Genomic DNA, 12123 nt, shown 5'->3' with positions numbered 1-12123 from the left:
AACCGCTCCAGTGAGAGCTGTAGATCACGGTCTGATGAAGCCAGTAGGACGACATCATCTGCAAAAAGCAGAGATGCGATCCTAAGGCCACCAAAACGGATCCCCTCAACACCTTGGCTGCGCCTAGAAATTCTCTCCATAAACGTTATGAACAGAATCGGAGTCCAACTCTCACCGGAAACGAGTCCGACTTACTGCCGGCAATGTGGACCAAGCTCTGACACCGGTCATATAGGGACCTAACAGCCCGTATCAAAGGGCCTGGTACCCCATACTCCCGGAGCACCCCCCACAAGACTCCTTGAGGGACACGGTCGAACGCCTTCTCCAAGTCCACAAAACACATGTAGACTGGTTGGGCGAACTCCCATGCACCCTCAAGGACCCTGCTAAGATGTCCATTTGTATCAAATCTAAAACAGAAAATGTTCTGTGTAGAACTTTAAAGCTCTGTCTCCTTTTGTAAAAACAAACATGAGTGTAATCACTATTATTTTATTGCTAATATAAATGATTGTGAATGCAAATATTTTGATAACCAAATTAATTGTTTGTGCATTCTCAGACAAACAAAGCTGCTCTTTTTTAACCAACGGCAGGAGGACATTCTGTGGTACAGCCAACTGGATGACCTGGCAACTAAAGACAGACGGTATTGTAGTTTTTGTATTTAAAAAAATACAGTTTGTGCAGATAGCAAATGATGGTCAGTGTGTCCTCCAGCAGTCTAAGCAGCAGTCTAATCCTCTAGCAGCATAACTAAGGGATTAGGAAAATATGGAACAATAAGATCTTCAATACTAGAAAAATTTTAAAGACACATTGGTGCCAATGTAGCTGCTGGCCAAAATTTTAACATGACTAAGCTAAGAAAACATGCACACATTTTGATGTATGAACTGTGGAAGTAGTGTAAAGACAACCAAGATAAAAATAAAAGTTAAAGCTCCTGCCAGTGGCTCAATATGGTCACCGTAATCACACACCTGTGTTTGTCACCTCCTGACTGTCAACATAATTAGAGGCAGACAAAAATGCAAACAAGTAGTTGCTGCGTAAAAGCTTTAAGCCAGATTCTGAAAAATACATTAAACATGAGCAGCAGAAGACTCTGATGGTCTCATGTGAATGTTTATGTTTCAACAGTGTTTCATGTAGGTATGACAAGTTTAAAAGACCCTCACTTCCAGTTTTAAAGAAGATATTTTGAGCTAAAATATAACTAAATCTGTAGAAGCTTGGCTGTGCACTTTATGTTCTTGGTGAATTTGAGAGAAAGCAATAAGTCTTTTAGCAGAGATGGAAAGACTGGGTGAAAGAAAACAAAAAATCTTTCATTTTATGTATGTGTGCAGTGTACCAAAAACAGTTGTGGGAGTAAGAAGAGTTTTTGCAAAAGATTTGAAAACTTTAGAAAGCTCAAAAGTTGAAATGTGAAAATGCTTTAGTAACATGTAACAAACACCAGACAGCCTAAATGTGTGGTGAGGTTGGAAAGTGCTTCTTTATTTAACTGACAGGTTAAATGTCATACTTCATTTCTTTTAAATATTTATTTGCCTAAAAATGTAATTTAAAAATATTATCCAAACATGATTTCATGTTTTGCTTTAAATTATATTAAAATGGGTGTGTGTCTAAAAGGATCTAATTTCAGTTGTGGTTTCTGTGCTTTGCATGTTTTTGCACCTTCACACTACTTTGTGGTGCGTGTCAGGTTTAAGGTGGAGTACATCCTCTCTGAGCCGTCTGACAACTGGATGGGTAGGACGGGTCGGGTAGACAAGGCCGTGCTGAACGAGCTCCTCATCAGACCAGATGGGTCCAGATGTTACGTTTGTGTGTGTGGTCCTTCAGCCTTCACAGAGCTAACAATAAGGTATGGGATATAACATGAATTTCTCCTACTCTTGTGGTTTTGCTAATAACAATGTTACTTCATTATTTTAGAGCATTCTAAAAAGTTCACAGCAACCCACAGAATTGTGTAGATATTGTTGACAGCTAAATAAATATAACACATAAATGTGACAAGTTTATACAGTATCTGCAATTAATTAATACAATGCATTTGTGATATAAAATGTGTAGTTAAGTTAAAAAGACATCTGTCATCTCCAGTATTCATTTTAAATAGTTCTGTCTCTCCTCTTTCTGAAGGTAAAATCAGATATCCAAATTCTGCAAAAGGGTTTCTCACTTCACTTTGATGTCATTCTTACCAATGATATCCTTACAACAAGCTGCAAATTCAGGCTTTTCATTTTTAAATACATAAATAATCAGTTAATCATGTCCTGATACATAAAACTGCATTACTGAAATCGTGTGTGCTGGTTTTGTTTTTTTTCCCATGACTGTAGGTTTAGATGGTCAGATGTTTGCCAGTGCAGTTCATTCTGATAGTAAACACATTTTTATTAGTCTAAAAGCTTTGTTTTAACATTTGTTTTGTTTTAATGTGAGCATAATTACTTGTAAAAAAAAAAAAAAAGTCACCAAACTCATCTGGAGGTGTTGTCAGATTGATTATGTCATAGATCATTTTCTGATAACATAAATAATAATACATGGTCTTCATTTTTTTTTTTTTTTTTTTACAAATAATAATCCTTTTACTGAGGAGTGTCTTCTGTCTGGCCACTCTACCATCAGGCCTGATTAGTGGAGTGCTGCAGAGATAGCTGTCCTTCTGGAAGGTTGTCTCTCTACAGACCAACACTGGAGCTCTGATTCTTGGTCACCTCCCTGACTAAAGCCCTTCTTACCCCATATTCTCAGACTGGCTGGGTGGCCAGCTCTAGGAAGAGTCCTGGTGGTTCTAAACTTCTTCCATTTGTGGATGATGTGGGCCACTGACTCATTGGGACCTTCAGTACGGCAGGATTTTTTCCGTACCCTTCCCCAGATAGGTGCCTCAATACAATACTGTGTCGGATGTCTACAGACAATACTTTGGACATCATGGTTTGGTTTGTGCTCTGCCATGCATTGCTAACTATGGCACCTTGTACAGACAGGTGTGTGCCTTTCCAAATCATGTTCAATCTACTGAATTTACCTCAGTCAAGCTGTAGAAACATCTGAAGGATGATCAGATAAACAGGATGCACCTAAGCTCAGTGTCATGTCAAAGGCTGTGGCTACTGATCTATTGTCAACTATTTGTTTATTTTTTTACCTCTTCTTTATTGCGTGTAGAATTTTGAGGGGAAAAAAATGAATCCATTTTTGAATAAGTTTGTAACATAAGAGAATGTAGAAAAAATAAAGCACTGTCAGTACTGTCCAGCTGCACTGTAAATATCTATATTTGTACTTTTCTGCTCAGTTTTAAATCTTGTGTGAGACGTTACATATTACAATACAAACATGCACATTGTATATCAGACTGGACCGAATGGTCAGAGAGGTTTCCAGTTTGACACATTCATTCAGAATGACATGAATGTGTTATAAAGAGTGAGGTGGTTTTCACCTGGACCCTGTCCTGTTTCTGTTCACCTTGCAGGTTGTTGAAGGAGCTGGGCTTCGGTGAAGACGAGCTCCACGCCTTCCAGGGATGATGAATTCAGCCCCTCTGAGAAAACTGATGTGAGACATGTAGAAGAAAAAAAAATAAAAATTTAAGAATTCGTGAAAATAACAAGTTTTAAAGATGTGAAAATACAGAAATAAATTGTTAAAAAATAAAAATCCTTAGATTGTACCAGAGGATGTTTTGCAGATGTTATACCATTTATTATGTTGTTTCGGTAGTTGCGATAATCAGAATCAGAATATTTTCCATTGGGAAAATGACTATGTTACAGTTGCTTCATGCAAGGGTATTAAAATGTAAACATGTATAGAGTGTCAGAGTAATAAAGGCAGGTTCTATTTTAAGTAGGGAGATTTCATCTGAGAAACACTTGAGTTTTATTGAATACCTGCATACCAGCATTCGGAACCACATGAAGATTCGTAAATAGTCATTTGGACAATCTGATGAATGCATGAAGCTAACATCTAAGTTCATGATGCTCGGAGTGCTGGTTCCAGATGGCTATCTTGTATCAGGTTGACTCCAAATGTTAGTTATAGATGTACAACCAATGATTACTTTCCAAAGGTTTCATTAAAGTCCATCCAGTGGTTCATGAGATATTCTGCCAACAGAAACAACACATGGTGGGCAATAAAGATGCCATCATCAGTTAAGAAACTTAAATTCACACATTTAGAATAAACTAGAAGTTCTGCAGGTTTGTAAACAAAATTGGCTCCTAAGGCCTTCAATAATGGCTCAGTTCTTCCTTAGATTCCAGGTTACACACTGATCTGATTTTACTGAAGGAAACAAAACTGCATGCACAAAAAGGGGAGTCCTTACAGTCACTGGGTCGATTATGAACTCCTCTGTAGATTGTAAACTCAAATGTGAGGCCATCTAGAATTGCGCCACTCAAGGTGGCTGCATGTTGGAGTAGCTCTGTTCCATTCATTCTGAGATATTGCTTTTGAAAACTTTATTCCTCTTTTTTTTCTGGTTGTAAATCACTTTTTTTGGATGATTACTTCCTCTGGTATCGGATGCTGTGCAGCTGGAAGGATTTTTACTGAAGCCTTTTTACTTTTGGACATTTTGTTATGATGCGTAACCATGACAACAAGTGTTAAATGTGAAGAACCCTGAACTTCAGTCATGTACTACTCCAAAACCAAGCAGAGCGCCCATATATCCACCGGAGGTGAAGCTCCCAGGAAGCAGCTTGCCACCAAAGCTTCCCGCAGGAGCGCACCAGCCAGCGGAGTGAAGCCTCACCTCTACAGGCTCGGGACCATGGCTCTCAGGGAGATCCACCACTACCAGAAGTCCACCGAGCTGCTTATCCAGAAGCTGCCCTTCTAGCACCTGGTCCAGGAGATCGCCCAGGACTTCAAGACTGACCTGAGCTTCCAGAGCTCAGCCATCATGGCTCCACAGGAGGCCAGCGAGGCTCACCTGGTGGGGCTCTTTGAGGACACCAGGGCAGAGGACACATCGGGACAGAACGCTACAAGAGACCCTTCCTGCCCACAGCCATCAACTCTTTAACAAAACCAGGATTATGAGCTACAACAACATTTAATTTCCCTTTGGGATTAATAAAGTATTTTTGAATTGAATTTGAATTTGAATCTGTCCTACTGCTGAAGATTGGACCAAACTGGGTCATGATGCCAACAGGACAATGATTCCAAACAGCAGCAGCTAATCTACAACAGAGTGGCTCAAAAAGACCAGAATTAAGGTGTTGTAATGGTCCAGTCAAAGTCCAGAACTCAACCTGACTGAAACGCTGTGGTGGGACCTTCAGAGAGCTGAGCAGAAACCAACATCTGTAAACCTCAATGAACTGAAGCAATGTTGGAAAGAAGAATGGGCCAAAATTCCTTCACAACCATCGGGGACTGAGACAGTCCTACAGAAAACCACTACTGAGAGTTATTGCTGCTAAAAGAGGTTCTACAAGCGGCAGGATCAGGGGCTGGAGGCAGTTTTTCAGTTCTTCCATTTTGGCTTCATTTATGTTGAATTAATAATGACATGGTGGAATCTGTGGTGCTTTTGTTCACTTCAGGTTTGATTTGAGTCATTTTGATTATGTCTCCTAAAAATAAAATGAACTGTACTCATATAATGCCTTTCTAGGCAACCAGGCCACTCAGTGTTTTACAACACAACCTGCCCTCATTTACCCATCCACACACACACATTCATCCAGCACTTCTACAAAGCTAATCTGAATAAATCATTTTATAGAGTCTAATCAGTGCTTTAGATCACATTCATACACTGATGGTTGACATATCGGAGGTAATGAGGGGATCAGTGTCTTGCCCAGGGACACTTTGACATGTGGCATACTGGTGAACTCAAACCTTCAACTTATCTTAACTTGTTTTATTTTTGGATGACTGCTCTAACCACTGAGCCACAGCTGCCCCAACAACAAAAAGAGGATGGACATTTTTTTTCTCATGACTGCACCTTAAAGGAATATTAAGAGACCGTGCTAATGATTGGGGTGGAACAGCGGCAGAGTGGTTAGAGCTGTTACCTCCCAGCAAGAAAGTTGCAGGTTTGCTTCCTGACCTGGGTCTTCCTAGGTGGAGTTTGCATTCTCTCCCTCTGTGCACCTGGGTTTACTCTGGTTTCCTCCCACAGACCAAAAACATGCATGTTAGGTCCATTGGTAACTCTAAATTGTCCTTAGGTGTGAATGTTTTTTTGTCTCTATGTGACCCTGAGATGGACTTACAACCTGTGCAGGGTGTCCCCCACCTCTCCCACAGTGACTGCTGGAGACAGGCACCAGCTCCCCCACTACCCAGAAAGGAGAAGCAAGTAAAGAAAGTGGATGGATGATAAGAGCCTCACCATTGAGTGCATTGAATGTCCTTCAAGTAGAAAAGAAAATTAAGTTTTATATGCTGTATTCTATTAAAAAAAAAGGATTTTTGACACGGATTAATACAGGACATGAATGTTTTGTACAGTGAACTGAGATGACTTCCGTTTGGACTTTGTGGTGTATAAATAAACTGAATTGAATTGCATTATAAAAAAACAAAAAAAGAATTAATCTTAATATTTTATTTTTGTTGCTTTTCCCTCCAGTTCCACATGAATATTTGAGTATTTCTTGTAATTTCCTTCTATTCATTTTGAAACATTTTTCAGGTTGAGGTGTACATTTCTGGTATCTGATTAATATTGTATAATTTTCTTTAAGAATTATACAATCTTCTACTATTTACCTTTGATTTGAAGTTCATTCAGAGATGTCCACATGGAGAAACCCTGGTGTCAAGATGAGAGAACGGGATATTAGGTTCCTTTGGCTCCTGAGGAACATGGAGATTATTTTCCTGTTTGATTATTAAATTATTACGTTATCAGAGTATCCATCTGGACTGAGTCAGTGTTACTAAGGCTGCTGGGACACAACAGGCCATCCAAACAGCGAAGCCTCAGCCAGAGTAAAGACACTGTTTACTGAGTCAACACTCTGCATACAGCCATCTGTATCAGGACAGAATGAACAAAACAAAACACCATGCATTATACTGACAACATTTATTTCAAAGAACTAAACCAAATGCAGAAGCTATGTGTGAAAAACATAAATCCTCTCCTGCTTGACTTTAGTCTCTTCTTTCCAGTGTGGCTTCAACGCATTTAGGTTTGTAGACATTTGTCTTTGAACAGCTTTCTTAGCTCCCACCACAGTATTTTAATTAAAGGCTTAGCCTTTCTTAAAGAAACACACACTACATCCTCTTCCCATGCCAGTGTTTTAAACTAAAATCATTTGAAGATGAGAAATGACAGATGTAGCCGTTTTGGTCAAACCCTGAAAATTAGGTTTCAACTCAACATCTGTAAAATGACTCCAGGACATCATGACAGGGACAAGTGAGATTAGGTAGCCATCCTTGAGATGGAAAAACAAACTACTGCAGCTGTTTGTGTGCAGAAAACCCTGGTCTTGGGCGCAGTTTATAATATAAAAAGAAGTGGGGAATTACACAACACAACTGGGAACGGGTTGCTGTTTCTTCTTGTTGGTGAGTTGTTGTCTCCATTCAGCTGAATGTTTAAATAAATGTGTGATTGGTAATTAAACTTCTGATCTGGACTTGGTGGTCAGGTGAGATTCCTCTGAAAGGAGTGAATACTAAAAACTTGGTTTTCTCAACACAAGCCTTTGCAACTCAAGCAAAGAAATTAGGTGCTTCACGAAAGTTGCAAGGCTGTCACACGAATGCCAATCTCCAACTAGGTCCAGTAAGACGCCACCTTGATGGTGACAGAATCAAAAATAAAAAACAGATTGTTGTTTTGGATTCCAGGGCACAGGGTGGGCATGCCTGAATTTCTTTGCTATGTTGTTTAAAAAAAACAAAACCAAAAAACAACTCTGAAACATTGTGTCTGGAGTGGACACCTATCAGCTAAAAGAAGAGTTTTTTAAAGATATTGACTTTACAAAGTTTTTTAAAAAATCTGTTTTTTTCAACAAAACCTGTGAATAGGATGGAAACCAGCTTAAGCTAAACCATCAAAAAGCAAATCATCTTTTATTAATGTTTTTTTTTTGCACATTGTCCCTGTTTTAAATAAATAATTAAACTGAAACCGGATGTGCCAACCCAGCAGAAAATCTTTGTTTTAAAATATTTGAAATAGTGTAGATGGAGGCTCAGATACACTGAACTATGGTTTTACTGAGCTTTGAATTGTTTATTTGTAATAAAATGTGTGCACTTTTCAAGACAAACACTGATTAATAAAAAAGATTTATACAAAAGAAGCAAGCTCAGAGTTTTTAATATTTATATTATAAAAGATTATGCAACTTTTTTGGAATATAAAAAATAAACACCAGAGAAAGCAGACAGTTTTATTTCTTAAATAACTAATTTAAATACAAAGAATTAAGTAGGTAACAACTAGTACAAAGAACAGTATTAGATGTTTTGTTTCAACTCTGACAGAAGAGCACCACTGGTCCCATCGGAGAACAGGAACAGTAAATGCGCCCCCTCCGATGTGTCTCTGGTTTGCTTTTCTTACATTTATCCTGCTGAGATGTTAGTAGACACAGTCGGTATAAGGTTTCAGTCATGACAGACTGCAGTTCGGGCTTCAAGGGTTGGAGAGGGCCACTCCCTGTTTCTGAAGATGTCTTAGGATATCCAGAATTGAGTCCAGCTCCGTACGAAAAACATCCAGCTCTCTGCTTCTGTCCTGAGCCAGATGCCTCCAGCGTTCTACCTCTGACTGCAGATCAGCTGCTGACATCTGCCACAACCCCCCCATGATCTGCAGAGGAGACAGAGAGCTCATTTTAACGAGTCACACCGTCTGTTTTCTGTTATAGTTTCACTGGACACCTTCTTAAAGCAACAAACACATTAAGTCATAGGAAGGAAAGTCTTTCCTTTTTTAGTTCTTGGGTTTTACAAGTCAGGACATCCAAAAAATGATCTGGTATTTACCAGCTTCTAAAATGATTCAAAGCTACTTCAATGTATAAAAATACACAACAGATTTCATGTCATTATCATTATATATTAAACACAAATGAATCCAAAATGAAAAAGCTGTGAGTGAAAAACTATATCCATCCTTACTGCTTCCACAGGATTTAGGAAAAGTATCAGCTTGGAGCTATTGATCAAATGTATTGATTAACTGATCAGCATCAGTGTGATCACCTCTATAAAAGCAGGAGTTTTGTCAGTTTGCTGCTCTCGACCAAACATATGTGTTAACACAACACCAGGACAGAAAGACATCAGCAATGACCTTAGAGAAGCAACTGTTGATGTCTATGAATCAGAGAAAGGTTAAAGGTCATTTCCAAACTATTTGGAGTCCATCATTCTACAGAGAGAAAGATTATTCACAAGTGGAAAATATTTAAGACAACTGCCAATTTTCCCAGGACTGGACATCCCAGCATATTCACCCCAAGGTCAGACCATGCAGTGCTCAGAGAAATGAGCTCCATCTCAGATTCTACAGGCCTCAGTTACCAGGTTAAAAATTAAAGTTCATGACAGCACAATTAGAAAAATACTGAAAAAGCATGGATTGTTTGGAAGGGTTGCAGGAGAAAAACTCTTCTGTCTAAGAGGAACATGTCAGCACGAATTAGGTTTGGAAAGGTTCATTGAATGAACTACAAGACTTCTGAACAATTACTCAAAAGTACAGATGTTTATCCATAATGCAGCATGTTTAGCAAAAACGACATCATACTAACTGTATGGTGGTGGAGGGCTCATGGTTTGGGTTTCTTACAGTCACTGATTCGATCATAAACTCCTCTGATTCTGATTCTAGTCATATGTGAGGCCATCTGTCCAACAGTTGAAGATCGGATCAAACTGGGTCATGATGCCAACAGGACAATGATTCCAAACAGCAGCAGCTAATCTACAACAGAGTGGCTCAAAAAGACCAGAATTAAGGTGTTGTAATGGTCCAGTCAAAGTCCAGAACTCAACCTGACTGAAACGCTGTGGTGGGACCTTCAGAGAGCTGAGCAGAAACCAACATCTGTAAACCTCAATGAACTGAAGCAATGTTGGAAAGAAGAATGGGCCAAAATTCCTTCACAACCATCGGGGACTGAGACAGTCCTACAGAAAACCACTACTGAGAGTTATTGCTGCTAAAAGAGGTTCTACAAGCGGCAGGATCAGGGGCTGGAGGCAGTTTTTCAGTTCTTCCATTTTGGCTTCATTTATGTTGAATTAATAATGACATGGTGGAATCTGTGGTGCTTTTGTCCACTTCAGGTTTGATTTGAATCATTTTAGGACCCAGTAATGGCAAGATCACTTTGATTATGTCCCCTAAAAAAACAAAACAACTAAAACAGGGTGGACTTCTTTTCCCCATGAAACTAAAAATACAGTATATACAGCCAGAGTGGAAAGAATCTTTTTAAATACAATTTTAGTCATTTTAACTGTGTGTTAGTAATTAAATGATTTAATTTCAAGTAAAATAAGGTCAAAATAACAAAAATTATGAAAGCAATGCATTCAAGTCAGGTTAACTTGTGTTACTGATATCAACAGTTCAAACAATCAGTAGGAAATTTAAGAACATTTTGTTTTGAAAATGGGATCAAGTATTTAGTATTTCCCTGAGTATCAGTAATGATACTTGTAAAGTTATCCTGAGTGATGAGCTCTGCTTTTATTATTCTACCAGCTGTTTGCTCAGAATAATGTTTGTTTTTCCATAAAAATAGTTGATTGAAATCATGAAATAAAGACAACAGTCTGCTTCAAATATCACTCTGGTTCAGTTAGATTCTACACTAAAATAAAGGTAATGAAATTTAACCTTGTGCAGGTTTTTGTTGACTGTTTCTGTATTATAAACTAAATAAAAACAACACCCCTCATAGTTTCCTTCAATGTGTCTGCCGACTTACATGAGAAAAATAAATAAGTTTTTATGATTCAAAGAAACAGTTTTGAAGATGAAAAATGTTGCAAATCAGAGTCAGAACAACAAACACCGACTAAAAATGTGTGTTTAGATGAAATGATCAGCTTCACATTTGTAAGCAAACTTTGGTTGCTACCTGCTGCAGCTCTTTCTCTCTGTGCTCGTGCCTCAGCTCCATGTCCATGATCTTCCTCTCCAGGTTACACAGGAGCTTCACCTCTGAACTCTGAGCTTCTTTAGCTTCCTTCAGCTCTAGCAGCAACTTCATTAGCTGCACACAATAAGGAAATCAGAAGGTAATGCACCAGACTCAATAAGAAAATCCATCCATCCATTTTCTTCCACTTATCCGGGGTCGGGTCGCGGGGGCAGCAGCCTAAGCAGGGAGACCCATACCCAGCCACTTGGGCCAGCTCCTCCGGGGGAATCCCAAAGCTTTCCCAGGCCAACCAAGAAACCAGAGAGGCGTCCAGGAGGCATCCTAACCAGATGCCAGAGCCTCCTATACTGGCTCCTCTCTACGTGGAGAAGCAGCGGCTCTACTCTGAGTCCCTCCCGGATGACCGAGCTTCTCACCCTATCTCTAAGGGAGAGCCCAGACACGCTGCAGAAAAAACTCATTTCAGCCGCTTGTATCTGCGATCTCATTCTTTCAGTCACTACCCTAAGCTCGTGACCATAGATGAGGGTAGGAACGTAGATCGACCGGTAAATCGAGAGCTTCACCTTTTGGCTCAGCTCTCTCTTCACCACGACAGANGATAGATAGATAGATAGATAGATAGATAGATAGATAGATAGATAGATAGATAGATAGATAGATAGATAGATAGATAGATAGATAGATAGATAGATATGTCAGGCTGTAGCCTTCAGCCCTGCTAAAATCTCCATCTTATTTTGGAAATGTGTATGCAAGAGAAGTAGGCAATGACAAAATCCAGACTTAAGAATCTGACTGCTCAGATCTTCCTGTCCTGAAGTTAGAAAAAATTCTTCCATGAATCAGCATTAAAAATAAAAAAAAGGTAAAGAAAACTTTCTGTATATTTTTAAAACTAGTTGCAAAGTCTCATGCATACGTCTCATGTTAAAACAGTTTGAATTTTCCTTGCACTTTTTTG

General features: G+C 39.1%; 2 protein-coding genes and 1 pseudogene across 4 annotated transcripts in view; 2 read left to right on the top strand and 1 right to left on the bottom strand.

Annotated features, from left to right (window-relative positions):
• Nucleotides 1-3885, top strand: part of LOC108234791 (cytochrome b5 reductase 4) — a 29788-nt gene extending 25903 nt beyond the window's left edge. For all 3 annotated transcript variants that reach the window (XM_037980465.1, XM_037980466.1, XM_017414253.3), the window contains 3 exons: nucleotides 566-652; nucleotides 1718-1879; nucleotides 3512-3885. In XM_037980465.1, the coding sequence (XP_037836393.1) occupies nucleotides 566-652; nucleotides 1718-1879; nucleotides 3512-3566 (304 nt within the window). In that variant the 3' untranslated portion in view covers nucleotides 3567-3885. The remainder of the gene's footprint in view (nucleotides 1-565; nucleotides 653-1717; nucleotides 1880-3511) is intronic.
• Nucleotides 3886-4558: 673 nt separating this feature from the next.
• On the top strand, nucleotides 4559-5002 carry LOC119617822 (annotated as a pseudogene).
• A 3338-nt stretch (nucleotides 5003-8340) lies between these two features.
• Nucleotides 8341-12123, bottom strand: part of cep162 (centrosomal protein 162) — a 67845-nt gene continuing 64062 nt past the window's right edge. The window contains exons 26-27 of the mRNA XM_037980338.1: nucleotides 11136-11284; nucleotides 8341-8851 (exon numbers count right to left, since the gene is read on the bottom strand). Of these exons, the coding sequence (XP_037836266.1) occupies nucleotides 8675-8851; nucleotides 11136-11284 (326 nt within the window). The 3' untranslated portion in view covers nucleotides 8341-8674. The remainder of the gene's footprint in view (nucleotides 8852-11135; nucleotides 11285-12123) is intronic.

The sequence above is a fragment of the Kryptolebias marmoratus genome, linkage group LG16 (assembly GCF_001649575.2).
Source record: "Kryptolebias marmoratus isolate JLee-2015 linkage group LG16, ASM164957v2, whole genome shotgun sequence".
NCBI classification, from domain to species: domain Eukaryota; kingdom Metazoa; phylum Chordata; class Actinopteri; order Cyprinodontiformes; family Rivulidae; genus Kryptolebias; species Kryptolebias marmoratus.
This window is presented reverse-complemented; position numbering and strand designations above follow the sequence as displayed.